General features: G+C 35.2%; 1 protein-coding gene across 1 annotated transcript in view; it reads right to left on the minus strand.

Annotated features, from left to right (window-relative positions):
- Window positions 1–9,601, minus strand: part of LOC118184156 (CUE domain-containing protein 2-B) — an 80,800-nt gene extending 71,199 nt beyond the window's left edge. The window contains exons 1-2 of the mRNA XM_035353804.2: window positions 9,344–9,601; window positions 3,565–3,666 (exon numbers count right to left, since the gene is read on the minus strand). Of these exons, the coding sequence (XP_035209695.1) occupies window positions 3,565–3,662 (98 nt within the window). The 5' untranslated portion in view covers window positions 3,663–3,666; window positions 9,344–9,601. The remainder of the gene's footprint in view (window positions 1–3,564; window positions 3,667–9,343) is intronic.
- Between the last annotated feature and the right edge of the window lie 16,955 nt (window positions 9,602–26,556).

A 26,556-nucleotide genomic window follows, 5' to 3' on the forward strand; every position in this document is an offset into this window, starting at 1 on the left:
GAATTATAACCTATAAAATTGTTGCCATCATCTTAAAGTAGATGTATTTCTAAGCATACCTGCAAAAAATTAGAATTTTGTATTCAAAATTTCCTAAGATATACGTGAATTTACATATTGGCGCATTTTGAAATTTGGTGTATTTATTATAAGCGATAATAACGAAAATGTGGTTTACGCACTTTGTTAAAATTATTTGAAAGTATAAATGACGACTTTTTCCGCTCATGGACAATGAAAAAAAATATAGGAAAATAGGTTGCTAAAAATTAAGAAGTTTGCCAAGTGAATTATTCTTGGCTCAAATTGAAAAAATTTACTAAGATAAATTTTTTAATTTCTCCACAAATTTCTCACCAAAGATTACAAAATTTAATATCTTGGTATAATCTGAGTCATAGAATCGAAATATGGGAAAAATTGGTATGTTATTTAAAAAAAGTCAGATTTTGTGTCAAAATTACTATGTTAGATCTTAGTACTTATGGTATGTATTAAAAAAAAATAACTTAAGTACCACAAGTACTAAGGTTGGTATGTTATTTAAAAAAAAAGTCCGATTTTGTGTCAAAATACCTACGTTAGAGTTAGTACTTCTATATATAAATGTAATATATATCCTAAGTAGCGCTTTCGAGACATGGAAAATGCAATTTGAATTTCGTCAATCGGCCTAGTAGAATGGTAGATATAGAACTTTTTTTTTTTTTTTTTTTGGTGCTCAGCGTACATCCCATCTACCTTGGTACCATACCTCTATGAGCTTCATATCTTGGTGGAATCCCTCATTCCTGCTCATCAACTACTGCACTAAGATTTTTCGTGAAGTTATCAAGATGGCTATATAAAAAATGCAGTTTGATGCTCATGTTGCAATGAAACAGTTTGAAGCTCTCTAAAAGTTACCAGACAATTGTGCCATAATTCTGTGCTTGTGTATTTCCAAGCCTTTGACAATGTTTTTGAATGCCAACCAAGCATTCTTTTGAAGTTCTGTCAATGTTCTGATGAAATGTTGGTCTTTAAGGAGCTGCTAAATACATGAACCATCAAACAAACTGGCCTTTATCTTTTCGAATAACAGGCTAGGAAATGCCGAAATGAGATACTTGAAACAGTCTCCTTCAAATGGCAAAGCTTAAACAACTTGCTTCATGGGACCCAGTTTTATTTTATCCAATTTGACTGCATCAAATGTTTCTCATGAACTCTGCTCTCCAACATACACAATAAACAGGGATACTTTGTATATCTGTATTGCCGTCCAATGAGGAAGCAGACCATTTTAAGGTCAACACAAATAATCCAATGGTGCATGTGATATTGCAAGAAGTCAATGACTCCCTGTATGACTTCATACTCGTCTCACAAGCTGAAAGCACCACACAAATTTCCTTTGTGGATGAAAGTACACTTCAAACTCTGCTTTTGAGCTATTGATAAACATTTGCTATTGAGTTGTGTTAGAGGCTGAAATTCTCAACTCTTCCATTAAATCATGTTCCTTATGGCAATACACAAATCCATCATCACTTTGAAAGCATTACAGAAAATACACTTTTTCTTGATTGAAAGTAAGATACCTCAGCTATAGGGCAATCAATCTTCTTTATACCTACCACTCACTTTGTATCAAGTAAAATTTTTATACTGCCCACCCATTCATAGTAACTTAACATAACACAACTACAAAACAGTTTTTAAGTGGAGGTTACGTAAAAAATATATAGTTAAATTTATGCATCTATTTATACTATAATTTACAATATTAAAATTTTAATGGACAGAAAATTCATTAACAAACAACAAGGCTGCATAAATATTTGGGAACAGGAAAGTACTCTCGAAGGAGACTGGTCAAGTTGACAACTAAATTTTAAGGGGTGTGTATGTATCAACATATCCATGTATGTTTCAATCTTCCTTGCCCATTATTTGACAAAAAACTCCACCGCACACCATGAAAAATTAAATCGCCCACTAGTGGGCAGTAGGGACCAGGTTGACTATCTCTGCTTTAGCTCTTTCTTCAAGCAAGTTTTTCTCATGCAGTATTGATGCTAACAGCTCTAAAGCCTTTTTGGATACTACAAAATCTGTTGCCAAATCTCTTACGAATGGAATCATCTTCAATTTCAAAATCTTCATTGTTGGGGTCAATTCGATAATCACCAGAATCATATTTCTATATTTCCAAAGAGAGTAATTCTTTGAAAACTGGCACTGTCAGTTTTGCTGAGTGAAGCACTGGGCATATAGCCTGATGGCAAACTAGGATACTCTATTTTACATTTATTTTTCTTGTTATATCCTGAGAGTTTCAGTATACAAAAGTAACAATCACTTGAGTGATCTTAGGGCTCTCACAAATCATAGGCATGCCAAATTGAAATTTAGAATATATTCTCTTTATCCACATCCTAAAACTCTCAACACAATATTTGCACACTTTGTGAGGGGTCCATGATTTATCTTTATCACAAATTTTCATAAAAAATTGGCAAAATACGCTGCCTGACAAATGTACTGATGTTTCTCCTTTGACTGGGAATGCCACATATATAACAAAACAAACTGGGGCTGCTTAAGCACTTACAACATGAACTAGCAAAGGCTGATGTAAGAAAAGGCTTCAGTTTATATATAAACAAAAACTAAACACCGCTAACCTGGAATACAAACAAGAACTCAGACTCCACGTTGGCATGCCTATATCAGAGTGACACACAACGTCTCACTACGGTATCTGGCGTAACCAAACTAGTCTAGACATGTACACAGCTATCGCTGGTCTCCTTTGACGCCATTCACCCAGTGCCAGTTGGAGGATATAAGTTAACCAGAAGGACAGCAGTAGTACTTCCTATGATCTACACTTGATGCTGTGGAGCGTAATCACATTCACATGAGGTGTAGAGAAAAAAAAAAAAATGATGTGGTAGAAGAAAACTAACTACAGTTTTGAAATCAGCATGCCTATTTCTAAAACAGCTAAAAAATTAAGCTCAATAGAAAATATTTATAAATTATTTCCCATCATTAACTGTCCAAATGCTCTGCAAGATCAGAAAACTGCATAAATTAAAAAAAGCAATTATCATTAAGAAAAGTTGCACAAATTTGGATAAAGCTATTATGACTAAAAAAAAAAAAAAAAGAATCACTTATTCGGAAAAAGCTACTATCACAATCATTTGTAAAATAGAACTACATGGAGTTCATTTTCTTACATTCTTTAGTACTAGGCAAAATGCCATATTTCAGAAAAAAGAGCAAGACTTTTTTTTTCATTAGCAAATTCCACAGTGACATTACGATTTGTTACAAGGTTAAAAAAAAATTCACACACTAATCAGAAACAAGCAGAAACCACAAGCATGATTCTCATATTTCAAAACAATGTACATTATATGCTGGCATATGGGTTCCCAGATAAATACATTTTCATAAAATTCTGTGTTGCCAGTGATTCTTGTAAGGTGTGTAAGTAATCAGAGAATACCCATCATTGTTTTAATAAGACATGAAAAATTAAAAAATTAACTTTTGATATGCACATATTACCTCAGAGCATCTTGTCCAGTTTCATCCAGTATAAATTTATTAAGTTCACTTTTCACTAAAGTATACTGATCCAGCTCAGAAGATGTTAAATTTGACATAGTTCTAAAGAAAGAAATATATGCATTATTTAAAAAAAAAAATGAAATAATTTTTTTAAATTTAATTTAGAAGATAGTTGGGGTTAATAAGAAACTATTTTAATACACATACAGGCAGAAGTCACTAGACACCCATTAAATTAAAATGAATTAATTTGGGTACTTACGTATTGGTGCAATTACCTTGCTGCAATTTGGCTACTGTTAGAGAAGAAACTAATGCTGACTTAATATTAAAAAACTTTATTGCATATGTATTTTATGTTTTAATTCAGTATTCATCTAAAAAAATCAAGCAGAACTTACAAACAGGTCCTATTTCTTTCTTCCCCCCTTTTTTTTAATCTGGTGAACATTTCTACTTTCAGAATAGAACTCAAAGGAAGACTGTGTACCTCAGGGACGTAGCTAGAGGGGGGCAAGAGGGCATCTGTTCCTGGGCGCAGAATCCAAGGGGCACCAAACTGATGTTATGACATTTTAGAATTAAATGTTTTCCATCCTTGGCAAGCAGTAGGGGGCACGAAATCTTCAGTTGTCCCTGGGCGCTGAAAACCCTAGCTATGACTCTGGTGTACCTCACGTAGTAAAATATACCAGTAAATTGAAGGAAATCAGTGATAGACGACACTAAAATTTCAGGAGAGTCACCATATCTAACTACCAAAGTAACTATGTAAGATCTCAATGAGCATATGAATACAAATGCTGGAACCTTGTTATGTATGCACACCATTTGCATAAAACTTCATTCCATTGGACTTCTGTGATCAGGCAGTTGTTCGTATGCCAATCTTCTTAACTATAAATGTTATTTGTTATTTAGCACAATGCAAACAACATATATCTTAGACAGCAGAATAATAGAAATCCATCTTTTGGATTAACTAATCCAGATATATGATGTACCAGTTTGATGGATATGTGTGGGTATAACAGCAGCCAAAGGGAATGCTGTTTATCAGTGTACTGCTTCTACTGTCTAGTTTAGATACAGCACAGTACTCATGTGGTAATGTTTTTAATAACATGATTCTAGCCTATCAGTTATCATATCTAAAACTGATAACCAGTAAATACACCTAGACATTCTTGACAATTATAATCCTACAAATGCTTAGGAAATATTAGAATTGAAACATGCCAGTGCCAGTTTGAAATTACACCCAGACATACAGCAAAGATAGTTAATGTTTTGGTCTCATAATAATGCTATACTGTATTGTACTGTGCAGAAACAAGGTCTGCTACCAAGGTCTATTAAAAGGCAGTAGTTGCTACATATATGTAACAGTGGTAGCATGATGCACTGAATGAAAGCATGCATCTGTCGCTGCATACCAAAATTTTGTAAGAAGCACATTGAGAAGGTCAATGCAGGTAATAGGAAAAAATATAGACAATACCTTATTAATGTATAATGAAAAAAATGCTGTTTTAATTCTATGCCAGATGTTTGATAACTTAGTCAATATAGAGTGCACACAGGCCAGGTTTGAATGCGTGCCTGTATATGAGACTTTAGCAACCATTTGTTTCAGTGAATTGAAACATAAGATAACAGAGATGGCAAGATATATACTTCAGAGTGATGTTAGTAACAACAATCAAGATCTCACAAGATTAGTGAAAAATGCAGGTAAAAAAGCAGCAACAAAGGGAGGCAGCAAATAATAAAAGTAAACTAACAGCAAATAATAAATAAACAACAAATAATAAAAGAAAACTGACACCTAACTATGCAAAACATGTACCTTATATCACTCCCATCAATAAACTCATAGAATTAGGAGATCCTCATGATGTGATACTTGTTCAGTTATAGAAAGCCAAAGCACCATCACAAGTACCTTCACCCTTGACCCCCTACTTCTTTGCAATTATGATTTCTCAAGGTTTATGGATATATCTTAAAACAATGCTGCCATATAAATGAATGACATCACTCCACAGAAAGAGGATATTTTTAAAAGAATTCTAAGTTTCAAGAAAATAACTTGGAGATCAACTTTCCCTGTAGCACATATTTATTTTCATTCTTTAATACAAACACTTTAGCTTTTTTTTTTTTTTTTTTTTTTTTTTTTAGCATCTGCAGTTAAGGTAAAAAATGAAAGGCAATTCTTTCAGAGCTTATTTGTAAAACTATCAAACTAAGGAAGTATTAAAGTCGAAATCAAGAGTTTTGAAGAAATGCTCAGACTCAACTGAGTGGTAAAGAAAGATTATGTATTTAAACACACAACACATGTAGAAGATGACATACAATTATCAATTACAGCATTCTGGCAAAATGATTTTTGCTGCTCATTACATGATGTAAATCAAAGATTAATTTTATGCACAGCAACTTAGTATTTCATTTTTTAATTCCATTTTTAATGCTCACATTAGAATTCTTCAGTAAGCCAAAAACTTTCTAGTTTATGTGAAAATTTTGCTTCAAAGAAATGAATGGAGAAGTTAAATACTGACTTTAATTTTTAAAACTTCACAGAAAAAACTTTCTATATATATAATACATAATTTATACAAGTGATTACGGTACTTATGGATAACCAAACAGCACAATTTAGCGACAATTATGAATGAGAGTGATTGATGTCACAACACACCCATAGCAACTATACTTCCGTTGACTGGATTGATTCTTGATAAGCTGTAAGTTTTCATGAACAAGGACTTAAATTAACTATTATTGCTGTATTCCCCCAACTTGCATTAAAAAAAAATGAACGCAAGGTCTGCAAAATCATATTTATGAGTACATTCCGATTCAGTCGAGATAATTAACATCTGTTAAATTCGGAAAGAAAAGCTGGATGTGGCCGACAAAACAGTAATAGACTGAAGCAATTACTTGAAGAAATTTTGTAGTCATGGCTTTTGAAACAGAGCTTCTGGTAAAATCAGAAGGCCTAACAAAATAGTACAAATTGACAAATGCCTTTTAATGAAGCACAAAAACTTCCACTAAAAAGGCTATTTGGTAAATTGTGCAGAGAGACTGTCGAATATTTTATTGTTAGGGGCAGATAAAAATGTAGCTCAGATTTTTGCCAAATTCCATAGTTCCATAGCCAGCTTTTACAGTTAATGAAATAATACATAAGTACTGTAATTACTTTTTTAATCTCAACAGCAATGCTAACAAAGAATATAATAAAACATGTCTCATATTTGATGTTAAAATTTGAATTTATATAAGATGATCAGTTGTAAACTAACCCTGTTAAGCTGGTCTTTGTAACAAATTTAAGCAATTCAATGAGATAAAAATAAGGGGCATTTAGTTGTTGAAATAAATAATATACAGGCATCTTACTATCATTTTCTGCTTAAAATCAAAGCTAACATGTAAGCCAAAGCTAGGAGACTATTATAGGAAGGATATTTTTAGTTTCAATTAGTCTTCTCTAGTACTCCCAGATTTAATACTGGTGTTTATTAACATAAAATTACAGTTCTTTAAAAATAATGCATTTCAAATAAATTAAGAAAATTTTTCATTCAGAAAATAGTTTAGAAACAATTCTTTTGTAACTTACAGGAACTGAACGGAAATAATTAGAGAAATTATACATGAAGATTTTACGCATGCAATAATTTTTTTGTGCGTATAATTCTTTTGTGGTACACGTGATAAGTTACACACTGCTTGCGAAAATTATGAGTTTAATCAATGGGTTCATGAGACGATTAGTGCATGATTCCTTGCTACAGGCTTGAGATGCAGTTCTGAGACTTTTACACAATAAATAAATAAGAAAGTGTTTTCTAATAAAAAATTGTAAAAGAAAATTCATGTTCTCTTATTTAGAACTTCTAAACCTGGTATTAAATTCTGCAGTTTTTAACTCATTAACTCTTTGAAACGCAGACCCTTTGCTAACCTGTATCCTCAAAATATCCGAACCACCCGAAATACTTTTCCAGTTTCACAACAAGTTCCTCCCCTCCCTGTCCATTAATGCAGAAAATAGGTGTGAAGATTTCGAATGACATCCCTTGTACTTTCTAAGATTCCATTAGCCTTCGACTCCATTCTTTATAAAGCTATTCTGAAGGTCAGACTAACAAGCCTTTGTGGCTTTGTTATGATTCACGACTGAGATTTTGTTTACTTCCATTATTTTTATAGGAAGGAATAAATTGATTAAAAATAAATATAATCCTTAAATTTTTAAACTGCACTTTTATTGCTGTTTAAAGCTTAAAAGCATACTGTTCCAAAAAAGAATCAGCAACAAAATGTCAGGAGCAACCAAAAGATAAGAAACCTCTTACGACAAGCTGTTCGCAGTAAACTGATACAATACATTTGGGGGAAACTGCACTTGCTACTGCATACCTTAGGAGGGGAAGAAAACAAGATTGCAATCTCGGCCATTTTCGGACGGTTCTAGTTGTCTCAATGTAGGGCCGTGTGGGGCGAATTGGTGGTGAAAGAGTTAAAGATAAAATGACTACATAAAAATAAGTCATATAGCATTTAATAGGTCAAATGTGGATGGGAATACAGGAATGAATTAAAATACTGTAAAATTTAATAAATACAATAGAAATGACAAAGTTACAAGTTTTTTTATATTGAAAAATTCCTGCCATTTTTCTTAATGAAATATAAACTGAGCATTACATAGAGCTCTGCTAAATAGATTAAATACATATGCGATGGATCTACTTAAAACCATTAAAATGATTAACAACCAACTATAATGTTAGCCAATAAAAAAAAAAATTGTCACCTCAATCAGTAATTAAAGCGCAAAAGAAGTCCATCAAATCTATCGTGAAATTTAACACTCAGCACACCATATACAGGTTGAAAATGGCACCTTGAACTTAATTTGATCTTAGACTAAAAATAATTTTTGAAAAATACTCCATGTTATTTGACAGAATGTGATGAGGACATTTCTTTTTTGTGAAGCAAAAGTATTTAACAATTTTTTTCCCATCAAAAACACAAAGATACAATTCAGATTACCTTGAAATACACATAATATTTTTCTAAAATTACCTGTAACTAAAGCTCAATTTTGTCTAACTCAAAAATCAATACATGATTATTTTGTGAAATAGCACTGCAGGAGTAAATTACAGCTTTCTTACTTTTAAGGTAGCTTTTAAACGACATGTGTATTTAGGCAGACATTTACAAAACAAGGAACTGAAATATTCCCATTTAAAAACATTCACAGGCCATTTTTTTGTAAACCTCTTAATGACTTGTAGTGAAAATGCTTTTGACAACAGCAAAATTTCTATTTTACTAACTCTTAACTTCTCCCTTCCCCATAGAAAAGTAATATCATAAATCTTATGCAAAAATAAATGCATACAAATTAAACATAAATTCTAAATTTCAGGTTTTCCCTAATAATAAATACTTCTCCAATTAGTTTTATGACATCATATCAAATAAAGGATTTAGAAATCCTAAGTACAGTAGCAGAAACTTTATAATAAGCATGTTAAAATTTAAAATACAGCATGATATAGTCTGTGAAGGGGAAATCTTAATTTTTTTATGGCAGTTGATATACAGGAAGAAAGGAAACTTTATCATTTGATTAAATTTATTGCAACACAAAAAGGGCAAAACTACAAAATAATAATGCTATAATTAAATAAATTCCTCTATTAAAGAAATTGAACTGATTTTCATATTATATTACCATAAATAATTCTGTCCCTCGAGTTGAAAATCAGAGTGGCATAGAAAATAATGCTTAAGTACGCGATCGCACCTAAATTACTAAAGAAACATGACAGAACTACACGCTCACTCACAGTTTATTTACCGTATACACAACAATTTGCAAAACATTGAAGAAAACTTCACAATGAAAACATTCACACATAAAACCGGAAATATATTCGTTGTACTACTGACCACCAGGGAACACTCGAGAGTTGCAGGTAAAACCAAGGAGGTTAGAGCCTCCTTGGTTTAAAATTGTTTTAAAATCTAGTAATACCCTAATTCAAAGTGAATGCATCTTCATACATGCGTTGCAAAATGTTCCTTTCTGAACTCGGAGCTAGTTGTTTATCCTGACTTTCACTCAATCATGAAGATATGAAAGAAATACACAAATTATTGGAGAGTAATCGAAAGTAATAACCCTCTGTGTGTGAAATTCAACGAGGAGAGGCATTGTCATTCGTCAGTGCATAGGATCAGGTAGAAGAAGAATAATAGAAATTTCACGTAATAGAAATTATAAATAAAAATAAGATGCTAAAAACTTGAAAGATGATGAAAAATATTGTCGTGAGTAAAAATGTGTCTGCGCTTTAGTTCAGGGCTTAATTTTTTAGACTGGAAGTACTGGAGCCTTGTGCAAAACTGTCAGGAAGGAAGGAAACAATAAGTAAGTAAAATAATTACGGTCTTTTTTACTTCGGCGAAGCGCTACGAGGTAAAGTGCGGTGTTTTTTCCTGTGTAGTGGTGATTAGTTTTGCGTTTTAAGTAAAGTTTAATACAGGTTATTTTGTTCTTCTGGTTTGGTATTTACAGAAAAGCATATAGGTAGGAGAATTTTTCTAGTCTATTTTGCGCTTACTCGCAAACTGTAATGAAGAATAAAGGAGTGGAGCTCGGAGAACGGGTCAAGCCCGGACTTTCAGTAAAAACCGCCCATATCGTTAGAATGCCTATTAAAAATTTGCCATGAGAAAGAAGTAAGAAATTACGCAGTCTTTGTTAAAGATGTAGAGAAAAATCTTACAATCCTAAAATTTTAAAAGATGAAATATCCAGCAAAGTGTCTTTAGTTAAAGATACTGAGTTCATTAAAATTATAAGGGATGAAAGGCTTCTGATAAATGGCTAAATGCGCCTGGGAAATATTAAACATAACAGAATCATAGCGTAAATGTTTCCCCGATGCTTGCCATGACGGAACTGACAAGCAAATTTCTTCTGTCGGCCATTCCAGTAGAAGTCGAGCTCTCAGAGCTGGATAATGAGCTGAACCACAATAATGATACTGAAGTATTAAATTTGAGAAGATTTATGGTCAAAAGCTCAGACAGTAACAAGAAGCCCTCGGAACAACAACAACAAACTCTTATAACCGCTCCTGCTACTGAAAGCAACTGTGGTGTTTTGTAACTATTCTAATTGTTACAAAACGATTGTTAAAGTGTAACGATTGGAATCCACGTTTCTAACCACTCCGTTATCTCACTCCGGATTAGGCAGGAGGAGACAGGTGCTAACTACCAAAGTCGGCAAAAGCCAATAGGCTAAAACTGGGCAAAGCACGTCAACTAAGCAAAAGAGCTTAAAAAAAAAAAAAAAAAAAAAAAAAAAAAAAAGCTGCCAAGCGGCTAATAGAGCAGGGGTGCCTTTCGGCTAAAAGGAAAGAAACAAAAAGCCAAAAATTAGTCTAAGAAGGGGAGAGTTATTACGGCTAAAAAGAAGGGGAACAGGCGAAATGAAGCAAAGCCTATCGACTCAGCCCCTTTTAGTCGTAAATAAAGTCGTTTTAATACTTCAGTATCATTATTGTGGTTCAGCTCATTATCCAGCTCTGAGAGCTCGACTTCTACTGGAATGGCCGACAGAAGAAATTTGCTTGTCAGTTCCGTCATGGCAAGCATCGGGGAAACATTTACGTTATGATTCTGTTATGTTTAATATTTCCCAGGCGCATTTAGCCATTTATCAGAAGCCTTTCATCCCTTATAATTTTAATGAACTCAGTATCTTTAACTAAAGACACTTTGCTGGATATTTCATCTTTTAAAATTTTAGGATTGTAAGATTTTTCTCTACATCTTTAACAAAGACTGCGTAATTTCTTACTTCTTTCTCGTGGCAAATTTTTTAATAGACATTCTAACGATATGGCAACGTCCAAGGCATAATAATCCAAGGCAACGTCCTCAATGTCTGAGGTTTGGTCACGGGCTTAAAAGCTGTAGAGGATTAGTAAGATGTAGCAAATGTAGTGAAAATCACACCATAGCACAGTGTCAGAGTGTGCAGATCAAGTGTGCGTTGTGTAGTAACTCACATGAAACATCCTCGAAGAATTGCCCCAAATGCATCGAAGAGGGCAATATTCTCAAATATAGTGCTAACCATCACGTACTCGTAGTAGAAGCTAGGCAGGCTGTAGCAAATAAAACTTCTTATGCAAAGGTGGCAGGAACTCAAGTGTCAAATCCTGCAAAGGAATATTTCCTGAACGTCATGACTCCAATAATAACTGCTCTTCAGGGATCTGAAAGTGCTTTAAAACAGCAGACTGAATATTTCGAAAGAATCTTAGCAGGGTTGGACCAAAAGTATGAAAGTATTTAACAAGTTGCAAGAGAAGCTCGATACAAAGTTGAGCGAGATATCAGAATGTAGTAGAGACAAGCATATTGGAAAAAGAGCTTTTGAACCCGACAGTGATCCTAACTTGGATGAGCATATTACGGAAATAGAACTAGTAAGAAGCAAGGGGCAAGAAGCCTCATTCTAAATCCGAGTCTATAACATGGGAAGCCTGCATTCGAAGCAAGCATGACTTGTCAAAACCAAAAAAATTTAGCCAAAGTTAGAAGCTGTGGTTTTATTCAAAGAATGAGTTTTTCCCTGTATTTTTCTTAGCTTTCTTTTCTCATCTAGTTCGATGGCGGCCAACGATTTGCTCATGGAATGCAAGAAGCATGTCTAACAAAAGAAATTTTATCATTAGCAGGAAAGAAGTTTTCTGTGATGTTTTAGATATCCAGGAGACCTGGCCTTCTAACTTAGACGATTTTTGTTTGCCTGACAAAGTTATTTTTCGCAAAGATAGATTAAGCTCTTACCAAGGAGAGGCTGATGATTGCTACCAAGAAAGAATGGGTAAGCGTATCTATACAAGATCGTAGTTATGACATAGCGGGAGAAGAAATTATGAGAGTAGGTCTTCGAGCAAATAGTTCCGATATTTCAGTGATCAACGTTTACCTTTCTAATGGCCAGTTCAGTGTGAAAGAGTGTGATAAAGTATTGGCTACGCTGCCTGGCAAATTTATGATCTTAGGTGACTTTAACTGTCACAACCCGGCTTGGGGGTCGAGCAGGCTGTCAGCAGGGGGTAGAGCGTATTGCAGTGGCGTAAAAACAACAACCTTTGCATTACAAACACTGGGAAGCCCACCCATGCAAGTCCCGGAGGAATTGAATCCTGCATTGACATTGCTTTGTGGTCAGCCGAGCTCTAAGGACAATTGAAAGCAGTGACCACTACCCTATAAAAATTAGGTTCACAAGTGATAGCAACGTCTCAGCTGCTGGCATTCCGAGAATAATAGCTCACTGTGACTGGAAGAAGTTCGCTACAGAAAGCAGTAACAGGATCAGGGTTTTGAGCTCAGGAGAAAGAAACCTAGATAATGTCAACCGCATCTTGAGCACTACGAAAAAAGAGAATCTTACAAAGATAGTGATTCAACGCAAAAACAGTTATTGTGGGACACAGAATGTAACTTTATTCTAGGCCAGAAAAATAATGCCTTAAACTTGCTAAAGCTCGTCTTTCAAGAGATTACTGGAAATCTTACAAGAAATGGAACGCTTTCCTTAAGAGGGTCATTAAAATCAAGAGAAGGCTGTATTAAGAAAAATTTGTAGTCATACCAGAAAGGATGGCAATTTATTTAAGATAGTAAAAAATATTCAAAATAAGAATAGACAGGTCCAGTTCTCGAGCAACATCTTAAAGTACCAGGACGCCCACACCTGATCTGCAGAAGAGCAGAGCGTAATGTTTGCTAAGTATTATTCCAGATTCACTAGTAAAAAATTCATTCCCCTGAACTTTAGTGGAGAAGAGAGTAGCCGTATTAATAATTCATTCTCAGGTTCAGAACTAGATAAAGCTATCAGAAGTCTTAGAAACTCTGCTCCGGGGCAAGATGACCTCACAAGATGTGCTATTACAGTTTTGACTGATGACTGCAAGCAAGCGCTCCTTGAGGCCTGCAACAACTCATGGAATTCGGGTCTGATCCCCAAGAATTGGAAAGAAGCTATTGTTATTCCTTTTTTAAAACCTGGGGACGACAATTTCATTGGTTTCTAGTTACAGACCAATCTCTTTAACTCAAATTCTAGCCAAAGTGATGGAAAGGATGGTTCTCAATAGATTACTTTCGAGGATTCAGCAAAGTAAAAGGCTCTCAGATATTTATTCGGAATAGAAGTTGCCTGGTCCTGCTTAATAAATTGTTCAGCAGCATCCTGCACCAAAGAAGCAAAGAAAGATTGTTCAGCTAGTGGGTCTTGATCTCAAGCCGCATTTGATTCAGTTTGGCATTATGGCTTGATCTATAAAATCATGCAAATCCGTGTCAAAGGGAATAGTGTCCTCTGGATTGCTAATTTCTTGAAGCAGAGAACAATAATAGTAAAGTGGAGAGGGGTCCTTTCAAGAAGCTGTGAGTTTACAAGTGGTGTCCCCCAGGGTTCCATTTTATCTCCAATTTTCTTCACAATACTAATGCACGATTTCTATGAGCTTATCCTTGCTGATGTCGACTGCTATGTGTATGAGGACGATATCTTACTCTACAGTGCAGATGTCTCGCTCCCCAAGCTAGTAAGTAATTTGCAGCTTGTGCTGCTTAAAGTGCATAGATGGGCTAAAGAGTGGAACTTATGTATTTCCCCAGAGGAAAGTAAATTGATCTTTTTCGGTTGGACAAAGAGTAGTGAAGAGAATCTTCTGAAGCTTGATGGTGTTAGCATCCCTACGGAAGATCATGTTAAAATCTTGGGAATGTGGTTTGATAGTAAACTGAGTTGGAATGTCCATGTAAATAAAATTGTACCGAAGCTGGAAAGAATGCTGAATGCATTTAACTCTTTCGCATCGAAGTCGCCACAAACGCCCGAGCATTCAGACATCATCTAGACGCCCAAACCCCTGAATAATTTCCCTCATCACGTTACTGCGTTACTCACTGCTTTCAGGTGTTGTTAAATGACATGTCAATCATTTTTTTGAAGCGACTAAAAGTAGTTCTGTTATTTTAATGCACCTTCTCTTTCCTTTGTTTACTGTCAATGTTTAACTTTTGATGCGCGAAGTTGCAATCATGTCCCAAGGGGGAATTTCACACAGGGTGAAAGCATCCAAGAAGTTCTCGCTTTACTTAAGTAGGTTATTGTTAGCGATGTAGTATTCGATTTGTCATAGGGGAAAGGAAAAGCATTCCAGGAGAAATTCGTAGACACGGGCGTTTTCGATGTTTTGTGGAAAAGAGATTTGCCTTCTGTCGATGAGAAAGAGTTAAATTCATCGCGAGCCCCAGGTGCGGTGCCAGAAAAGTGGATCTTGTTAGTATTGCAAATGCTACAATAAAAGGAAGAATAGAATATTGCAGCTGTCTCCTCATGCCTACCTCTCAACAAAATAAGAAAAAGCTTGAACGAGTTCGTAATCATACCTTAAGACTGGTTACCGGGCGCCTATCAGCATCCCGCTTCCGCTGTTATATGTTGAAGCAGAGGTTTTCACCTTATACACGAGAAGATGCATCGCTGCTAAAAGATGCATCGCTGCTAAGTTCTCAATAAAGAATGTTGCTCTGTCAGTAGCCTTTCCTATTGCGGATAGTTTGAAAAATTGTTTGCAAAGTTGAAAGTATAGGTGGGGTAAGGTACGTAAGCCCATTAGCCAGTGCGTTAAAGACAAGAAGCAATCTTGATTTATATTTCAGCAAGTGTATTACTTTTAACAATGAGCAAGATTTTTCTGAAGAAGTAAAGTGTTGTTTCAAAGTAAATGAGTATGAGTTCCAGAACAAGGATCTCTCAGAAGTGGAGATACAGCAATTTTCCCGCTGCATTGTTAATGATTATGTGGATCAACGATTTAAGATTTACGCTACACACGCTTCCAAGTCTAATACAGGAGTTGGTATTGCGGCTGTAGATCGCACCGCAGTGATAAGCCAGTGCATAGACAGCAGAAGCTCCATCTTCTCAGCCGAGGCTTGGGCCCTCTGCAAGCTTCTTAAGAAACTGAATTCCAACGAAAAGGGTGCTATCCTTACGGACATCAAGTCAGTAGTTAGCGCCATGAGCTGTGTTCATAGGAGATCCAACTCTCTCCTTCTTAAGTTGTTCGAGCGCATAAAAGCTTTCCATCACCTCACTGTCATCTGGGTTCCTGGCCATAACGGTATTGGGTTCAATGAAAGAGCGGACAAAGTGGCGAAAAGAAGAAATATGAATAACTCGGAGGATCTTTCTGCAGAGGATGCGTATAGTTTCATCGAGAATACTGTTAGGGATGAGCAAGTCGGCTCCTGGCGGACTGCTCATACCGGCCGCAGATTCAGCTACTGTAATGTTCACATCGAGTGAAGTAAAGGATTAAACATTGATAGAAAAATGGAAGTAGTAATTAGTAGAATAAGGTTGCAATTTTTGTATACGAACCAACTACTGTAAAGGTAAAGCAAATTCGCCATTTTGTGTCTCGTGCTATATCATCGACAATAAAAACATGCAATTATTCACTGCAGAAAATACGACAGCGCTAGAAATATTATGCTCAAGAACATGAAAATTAGCAATATTGACCTCTTAGCTGATCTTTTAAATCTTTATCATAAGAAACCTTGGAGATATTAGTTACTTCCTAGGCAAATTTGTCATTATATGCATCCTAAAGGATCCATAAGTATTATTAGTGTAAGGTTTTTTTCGGATCGACGTCCCTTCCCCTGAAATGGAGGGAATGCGTCCTTGGGGTTTAATATGTTAACAACATTATATTTGAGTTGGAACATAAGGCGCCGAAGGTAAGCTAAGCTTCAAGAGGGAGAAGAAGAAGAAAATAACTACAGATTTAAAATAATTAAATAATGAAATTAAAATTAAAAGTAAGATAAAGAGATAAACAGAAATTTAATAAATTATTCAATTGATTATAAATAGGTAAATAAAATATAAATCATCGGACCTCTCTAATTTAGTGCATCGACTGGAATTACAATCCCATTCAGAAGCTAGGAAGTAGTTCAGCCAATCTCCGTCCGAATTTAAGGCTTATTTTGCGCATAATGTAGTATTTCAATGGATGATAGACAAAATAACTATTCCTTTTTTCGGTACACCAATGAAAAAAGATAAAACAATTAAAGCGTCATAAAGGAGAATAGTGAGAATCCTCTAAAACTGTATCAGGATTTGGAAGTGCATTTTAACAGAAAAGTGTAACTTTGAAAATGAAGAGGAAAGAGTCCAAGACTTTCTGATCGTGATGCCCAGTGGATATAATTCTAGCCGTCAAGCAGAAATTTTCAATGAATACTATTCCATAATAACATGAGAATAAACATAAGATTTCTCTGTATAGTGCCATAGGAAGAAGGGGCACCTAGACCTGGCATTGCTCAAGGCAGCCTTAACACGGCTAGCTACTTAAATCCCTAGAGGTTTTCCAAGTAGGCATAACGTGCCCCGTTTAGACCCGTGGGACAATTTTTGTCTCACGAGATTGGGAATTAGAAACACAAAGTCAAGGGTGGACGGCAAGCATCCACTCAAAAGGAAACTCAAGCACATGGTACATGTCCAACATCGAAAGTCCCTCAAGCTTGACCAAGGAGAGCTAAACCCTCAAGGACAATCTTCGAAATTTTATAGTGTCCTCACAACCAAGGGGAAAACAAGACAATACCAGTACAGTCCCTGCCGAGCCTGAACCTACCACCGAATAAACGATGGCTCTAAAGACAATTAATTGTTTTCCACAAGTCGAGACTGTCTAGGTACAAAGTCGAGACTTTCTAGGTACAGACCTAGCTAGAACACCGGGATTGCTTCCGGTCGAACCCCCGCGAGGGAAACCCCTCTATACAAGTGACCAGTGATCCCTGTGTTTGATTATATTCATCAAAAGGTCTGCAGGAGTTCTGCAGTAGGAAGTCACTAGCGTGGCACCAGGGTGATCCCTTTTAGCACTTTCAGGAATGAAAAATTGACCGGCTCTCATAAATTCATTTCACTTCCTGAAAATAAGCCTTTGACATTCCTGAAAATAAGCCTTTGACATTTGAAAGAAGCCTTTTCCTTCTTCAAAGTCTCAACATCTGTCCAAGGATTGTGTCTGAGAGAAAGACAAGTCTACATTCAGAAGTTAGAATGGATTTTTAAGGTATAGTTATAATTAAAATAAAATTTGTTTTCTGAAATTGTGGTTCACTTGCATTAAAGAACTGCCAGAGCCTTTTTATTTAGGGCTCAAACACAATTTTAGCTATGTCCTAGTTGCGTTAGATATACCCTAAGGTTGGTTGAAGGCAGTGGCTCTCAACTTATTTTGCCCCATGCTTTCGTTTCTTCAGACAATACTACACTAATATTGTCTACATTAATATCGACTACAATGATATTATTGTATTTATGGTGTTTGAAATCTGTAGTGGCAACATAATTTAATGTTTTTGCATAGTTATTAAGATTCGTTGTGTGGCAATAACAAGTTCAGTTCAAAAGGTTGTTACTTTGAGTGTTTCATAATAATCGCTGCGTAAGCCTCATTCATTAAAAAGCTTTGTTATACTATTTTTTATGTTAAAAATAAGTAATATGTAACAAATAAGTATGAAAGTTATATAAAAATAAATATTCTGCTTTTAAAGATTGAAATGAAGCATTTATTTTAATTATGAAACGCTCTGGATGTTTAGTTTTGATTTTGATTTTCCATCAATCCCTACAAATCTATAGGCGCTAGAGTCCTTTATATCTGAAAAATGAGCCATCGTAAATGCATACTTTTCAATTAAAGATTTAAATTTCGTATCAAACGCTGTGAAATTATTTTTGCATTCAAACAAAGAATGAATTTCTTTTTTTGCCTTTTTTCTCTTTTTTGATGTCTACACCTAAATTATTCCCTAGGCAAAAAGACTTGTGCGATCATTAATCTATGCACTGCGATCATTGATCAATGCACTACATCAGGGTTTTTAATCTTTTTTATAAGTGGAATCCTTTCTAATCACCCCTTTTATCGTGGAACCCCTGGTTTGGTTTAATAGTTTGGTTTTCATATAACATTCTGTAAACGTTTTTTTTGCAATAAAAAGACAGCTTTAATAAAATAAGCTTTATTAAAATAGTATTTATTTGCTTCTAAAAAGATTTCAAAATTAACCCAAAAGCTCCTAAACAAACGAAAACAAGCAAAATAAGTGCTTAGTCACCGGCCTTGACCTTGGATATATGAAACCCAGTCAGTTACTTCAAAAACTGAGATCACTCGCTGCTGATGACGTTTCAGATAAAGTACTCAAAACATTCTGATAAAAAATACCGACTCGATCAAAAATATTTTACACTTTTTCGATGACGGCTTAGACAAAATATCATTAATGACCGACAAAATAATGAAAATGAATTCAAAACTTGAAATTTATTCCGCTGGGAAAAATTTAAATTCAGTTGATGAATTATTGATAAAATTTCTTCTTTGGAAGAGCAAATAACAACTTTAAATGTTTCTCACCAATCTCAATTTCGGAATCGTAGTAGCGATAGTTACAGCGAGCGAAGTAGTAAACGCAAAAGATTTAATCCGAATGGAAACTATTGTTATTACCGTTACATGTTTGGCTTAAAATGCAGTCCTGGAAAACGCCAACACAACTTTTTCATGGGGCCAAAAGAAGTCGGAAAACTTAAACCATCAGCGGAATTAGCGGATGATTTTGCTGCAAGTTATATTCAGGATGGCCGCAAACACCGAATATTTCTTACTAACAAACACACGCAGTGGCGTAGCTAGGATTCCAGCACCCGGGTCAACTGAAGAATTTGCGCCCCTTTCTGTGTGTCAAGAATGGAAAACATCTCATTAAAAAAATTCGTAGCATCAATTTGGCGCCGCCTGGATGCTGCTCCCGGAAACAAATGTCCCCCCCTTTCCACACCCTAGCTACGCCATGAACACACGATTTTCATTTTCTGAATGATTACGGTGCAGATGCTTGTTTATTACCTGCTACAAAAAAGATAAACTTCAAAGCGACTTAAAATTATATGCCGTAAGTGGCACAGAAATTCCCATTTACGGGGAATTTCTGTGCCACTTACGGCAATTACATTATTTTTAAGGCTTGTTATTGGCCTTCAACGAGCTTTCCGATGGCCATTCATTGTTGCCAAAATCAATAAAGGTATAATCGGAACAGACGTTTTAGACTATTTCAAGTTTAACCAGTTCACCGTTTGCCCCGAGAGAAATACGTTCACAGAAAAGGCATCGTCATCCGTTAGCGTCGGCAGACTCTCGTCGGGATGAAATTTGCTCTGAACCGTAACCCCCGAGACACATACGACGCAGCGACGTTTTTCCAACCCCCACAGAATGAGTCGAAAATCAAAAGGGGTGATTGATGGGTTACTTATCCTCTCAGCGGTTGCATTAGGATCACAGCGGGGCTGTTTCAGGAAAGTAAAGGATGGGGACACTTTCTTCGACTAGCTACCCCCTCAACATATCTTATGGGATCCACAACAGCTTTCTCCTTTTCTATTAACGGACAAAGGGATTTGAATGCTATCCTTTCAATTCTTAACGATTCAATTCTTCTCTTTTGTTACAGGCCATCAAGAAAATAATAAAACAAAATTCAAGGATATTTCAAATACTAGCTAATGCCCTTATTTTTACGTTATATAAAGCTTTTTCTTGACAATTAAAAATTACATTTACATTGCAATAGATTTGGGGTTAGGTGCAGGAAATGGAAGTGGGGTGGGTGCAAAGGGAAAAATATCTGTGTTTTATGTTGCTCCTTAGGGGGTCGTTATTCACCATCCTTCAGTGTGACAGGTACGCTGTTCAATCTGATTTGAACAGAACTTCTAAATAGGCTTTCACAGGTGGTGAAAGGGGGAAAGAAATATTCTGAACCCAGTTTTAGACACAAAAAGTTTACCTTTGGATGCGAAAAATGGCACGAAATGTTTACGATTTTCCTAACGGCGAACTGGTTAAAGAACAAAAGATTAATCGATAGTGTAACTAACCTTACTATTGAATGTGACATTACATCCATCTCCAAAATGAATTATGTACATGATAAGTTAAAATGTCATGATCTGTTATCCAAATATTAGAATATTACAAAATTTTATCTTTTGATAACAAATATTAAGCACAATGTTAAGCACCACATTGGAAGTAAAGGTCAACCGGTGTATGCCAAACAAAGACAGCTATACAATAAAACACTACAGACTTCAGACAAGAATTCCAGTATATGTTGGAAAATAATATAATAAAACAATCTACATCTCCATGGGCTAGTCCTGTGCACTTAGTCTTTAAAAAGGATGGAAATTTTCGTCCCTGTGGAGGCTATCACTTCAATTCAGTAAAAAACAGATCATTCAAAATTCTAGATAAGCAAATGAAGAAAGGTTGCTTACCTTTATGATCCGCGTTCTTCGATTCTGGTCCGCTGCTTTTGTAGACTCCGATTTGGTTTCAAACTCATCTAAAATTGGCACTATTTTGTATGAATCACTTTATTTGACATTTCACACAAAAGAGAAACAATTTCGAAATCATTACAACACCAAAACACACTTCTAACTACTTAGCATCATTCTTATTCATATCCAAAAGCGTCATTATTCTACTGCGTCACTGTTCTAAAAGCATACACTTATCGTTGCCAGTTCTCAAAAAACAAACTTTCTTTTTCAATTCTCGTCGGTCTGGAGGCCAATCCGTTGCCCAAGAGCGGAGCGTGCGTCGTTCGCAACACACTCCCCCCGATGAGTTTCACCAAGTTGAAACTCAGCCACAGTCTGGTTGAAAGTTTATGAGGTTTAATCGTTCAGGAGTTCGAATCACTCGTCCACATCTAGTTGTTTTGAGGGGATTCTGATTGAGTTCATCTGACTGATCTGTGTTAGTGGCACGAAAATCTGTAGATCCAATAGAAGTTGCAGGCTTATCACACATTTTTTGATCAGAATGCTTCTTTCTCAAACAGTCTCCTATATAATCCGTTTGTAAATGGACTTCCAACGGATAAATTCGTTGTATGGGTCGAAGGATTTCGCCACTTTTGGTGCATAATTTTACTAAACGAACTACATCATCATTTCCTGGGATGAGTGTTATAATTTTTCCTAGAGGCCACTTAATTCTCTTCTCAGGTGTTTCTATTAACACAATGTCTCCAACCGATAGTTTAACATATTTCTCTGTTTTTAAAATATGGTTTTTCAGTCGTCCTAAGTATTCAGTTCTGAACCGTTTTCTTAGATCTTCTCTGACCTTCATCTGATATGCATACCTTTTTTGTAAGTATTTGGCATCAATAATGTCTAGATCTGGAACGCCACTTTCTTTTAGATCACGAAAAAACATTGCAGGTGTCAAGGGTTCCAGTTCCAAGTCCTCGTAAATATAAGTTAATGGTCTGGAATTTAAGATACTTTCACAATCACATAGGATCGTAGAGAGTTCTTCATATTTCAGTGAGGCATTACCTAAAACTTTTCTGAGAATGTTTTTCATCAGGCCAATCATTCTTTCCCCAAATCCACCCCACCAGGGAGAAGTTGGTGGGATAAATTTTCACTTAATGCGGTTGACAACATGATTCTTAATAATTTTATCCCAGTCAATCATTTTTAAGAGCGAATTTGTACCAATAAAATTACTACCGTTATCAGTGTAGACAATTTCAGGTCTTCCTCTGCGTGCTATAAAACGTTGGAAAGCCAATAAAAAGTTGTCTGTTGACAAAGTTGTTAAAAGTTCAAGATGAATTGCCCTGTATACAGCACATGTAAATAAAACGATCCATTTTTTAAAAACAAAGGGCCAGCTAAGTCGATACCTGTCACTTCAAAAACAGAAGAATCTGTAACCGGTCTTTTGGCAAAGGTGCGGATTGTACTGTGGAGGGCTTCGAATCAAATCTTCTACATTTAGTCCAGTTCTTCAACACTTTACGAATAGTTTTATGACTTTTCAAAATCCAGAAATTTTCTCGTAGCATTGCCATTAAAGTCTGAGTTCCGCAATGCATTTGTTGTTCATGTTTTTCCATAATCAGTTTAGATACAACTGGATGTTCAGGAGGTAGGATTACAGGTGTTCTAAAATTTTCGGAGTCCTGTCTCATTAATATTCTTGACTTTACTCTTAAAAGACCAGATGAATCAACAAATGGTTTTAAATTTCGTAAGCGTTTATCCTTTTCTGTTTTAAAGGAGACCCTTTGCACAATTTTCCAAACAAGGACTTCAGCTGCATTCAATTCTTCGATTTCTAAGTTCTTTGACGTTGTTCTATTTTTATCTCTGCAGTTGTCAATATAACGTTTTATCCAGGCTGTAACTCTAATTATTTTCTCAAAAGAAGAAATTCGTGAGAAATGCGAAAATTCTTCATCTGCATTTGTTAACGAGGATACAATTGTTTTTCTTCTTTCTCGATCAATCATATCTTTGTCAGGGGAAATATCACAAGTAGGCCAACAGTCTGGATTCAACTTCAACCATGCTGGACCTTCATGCCATCTTTTGGCTTTAATAGTTTCAACAGAACATCCTCTTGACGGAATATCCGCAGGATTCAAGTTGCCAGGAACATAATTCCATGTATCAGGATTAGTAAGAGCTCGTATTTCTTTCACTCTATTCATAACAAATACGCCCCAATTTTCTTCATTCTTAATCCAGTACAATGCGTTCCTTGAGTCTGTCCAATAAAACGTAGGTAGATTTTCTTCCTTCAAATCTTGTTTTATAGATTTCATTAATCTTGCACCAACAACACAAGCTAATAATTCTAGTCTACAAATTGATCTGGGTTTTAGAGGAGCAATTCTAGATCGTGCTTGAACTAAATGACAAGGAATTTCATTTCCATTTTCATTTCTTAAATAAACGCTGGTTGTATATGCCATTCGGGATGCATCACAAAATATATGAAAGGATAATTTCAATTCGGAATCAATATTAAGCATCATCTGTCGAGGAATTTTTATTTCTGTTAAACGATTTGCATCATTTTTCCATTTCATGTATTTCCTTTGAATTTATTCAGGAAGAGCTTCATCCCAACTTTCTTTTAATTCCCAGCAGTTTTGTAACAGAATTTCAGGAATTAAAATTATAGGGCAAGTGAATCCAATAGGGTCATAAATTTTATGAATTTCAGACAAAATTTTTCTTTTAGTAACAGGTTTGTTTTTCGATTCATTTAATCCCTTAATATCACAACTTAATGTGTCATCATGCAAATCCCAAAAAAGTCCCAAAATGTTGACCGTTTTAGCTTCACAAGGATCATCGAAAAACTCATTCTCATTTAATTTATCAAGCTTCGACTGTTCTAAAATGGGTTCAACAACAAATGCATCCCTTTCATTTCGAGGATAGTTATATGCCCACTCTTGTAATTCAAATTCAGCACTTGCCAAAATTTCAGTGGCATCATTTTTTAACTTCTTTAATTCTGATTCATCATTCACACTTGTAACTAAATTATCAACGTACCAGGATTCTACTAATTTATTAGCACTCGCACGATAATTTTCTGGTACTTCGTTCATTAATTTCGTTAGTGTTGCATTTAAGAGAAATGGACTGCTGGTTATTCCAAAGACCACTCTTCTATGCCTGTATATTTTCAAACGCTCAGAATTTCCCTGTTCCCACCATAAAAATCTTAAATAATCTCTGTCTTTAGGACTAAGTGCTATCTGCAGAAAAGCCTTCTTAATATCAGCGCTCACGCCAATTTTCTCAGTCGAAATCTATTTATTATAGCTGCAACAGTGTCAATCAAATTTGGACGCTTTTTCAAACAGTCATTTATGGAAGGTGATCCTTTAGTTCTTACGGATCCATCGAAAACCGGTCTTATTTATGTCGTGGTGGAATTCATTCGAATAACAGCACGATGGGGGTAAATAATGAGAGGGGTTATTAACTTCTTCCTCAGGAACAATCTCTATTATTTTATCATCTTACCAAGATTTAAAAATTGCGTCATAATCTTCTAAAAATCCCCCATCCCTTAAATTCTTCACTGTGCTCTTTAATCTCTTTTCTGCTATTTCTCGATAGTTTGGGAGTGGGGAATGATTTTCAATCCAAGGTAAACAAACTTGAAACCTTCCTTCTTCATCTCTTTTCACATTGGAAAGAAAATGTGTCATTGTTTGTTTTTCTAATTCCCTTTTAGTTTGACTTTCTGAAGGATGTAATATCCCAAGAGTATCAAGTTCCCATAAATCAGAAATTTTACTATCTGATACTAACATAGAAAATGCATAAGAACAATCATATTTATTTTCCATGTCTACGGGAATTTTGCCCATGATACTCCAGCCTAAATAAGTTTCAATGCAAACTAATCCACATTCTAACTTCTTTATTTTCCCTGTAAGCAATTTTCCCGCTATGTCCGCGCCTATGAGGATATGAATTTCAGAAGGAGAATGCTCGAACAGCAATTTTTTTTATGCCTACCTTCAACATCATCCAAAAATATGTTATGGGTTTTTAACTTATTTAAATAAGGCTTGATGTTCAATTGTGGAATATCAGAACAAATTTTCGCTTGATCAAAAGCTTTGAAGTTACACTGATAATACTACTTAAACGTACAACGAACTGTTTATGAGTTTCAACCACTTCAGTTCCTTCGAACAGACGATGAATCATACTGCTTTCGTTAATACATTCGTACTGCATAGCATTAGCTAAGAATTTAGATACATAGCTTCGTTGACTCCCAGAACCAATTAAACAGCGGCAGTATTTTTCTGGACTATTGCCACGCACTTTTACTACTGCACTTTAAGTTTGTAATAAAACTTTCTCTAAACATGATTTGTTCGTCAAATTAAGATCCTTCTTATTTGATTTTTTATCATCTAAACTATTTCTGTCACAGATTAAACTATTGTGTTTCCAACCACATGAATCACACTTTATCTTCGAAAAGCAATTTTTTGCTAAATGGTTACCCCTTTTAAGGCATAAATAACATATTCCGAGTTTTCGAAGTGACTCCTTTCTGTCTGTTACAGACTTCGGGCAAGCGTCGGAAGTATGTTTTTCTTTTTCTGAATCCTCGCAAAATATGCAGTTGTTAATTGAAACCTTTAACACAGCAGCCGTTGGAATAGAAATTTTATTTATTCTTTTTTCTTTAGAAAAGTGGCTCGAATTATGGTTGTTTATTTTATCTTGAATTTGTAGCATAGATTCGCGGTACTCAATTTCCGTTTTTAAGAACTCTAATAATTCGTTTACATCGAAATTATCTTTCGATTTCCTTTTTCTTTGGAAATCAAGATTCAGTTCATTCGGAATTAATTTTAATAAAACTGGTGTCAATAACGTGCCATATGTGCCAGAAGTTACATTAAGTGATTTCAAACTTCTGTATTTCGATATCAGCATACAACTTACGTAATGCAAATATGTTGTTAGCATTCCTGACAGGTTCTAAATTTAGCAGTTTTCACATATGTGCATTTATAATTAAATCTGTTCGACCAAAGCGTGTTTTAAGTAACTCGATTGCGGCGAAATAATTTTCATTTGATAATGCAAAACCACTAACAGCATTACAAGCAGCACCTGATAAAAATGATATCAAATAATTAAATTTGTCTGTATCTGTTAAATCACTATTCTGATGTATCGCATTATCAAACTGGTTCCAAAATGATAACCAATTAACAGGATCGCCATTAAATTTATTGATCGATAATTTGGGCAATTTAATTTTTGAATGAGATACATAAATATTTGAAATATCATTCACAATATTACCAATTGTATTCGAAACAGGAATTTCTGGTTTCCTATTCTCTTTTAACATAAATGTTAGTTTT

The sequence above is a fragment of the Stegodyphus dumicola genome, chromosome X1 (assembly GCF_044657685.1).
Source record: "Stegodyphus dumicola isolate Sdum_Otavi_A_Nest chromosome X1, ASM4465768v1".
Taxonomy (NCBI): Eukaryota; Metazoa; Arthropoda; class Arachnida; order Araneae; family Eresidae; genus Stegodyphus; species Stegodyphus dumicola.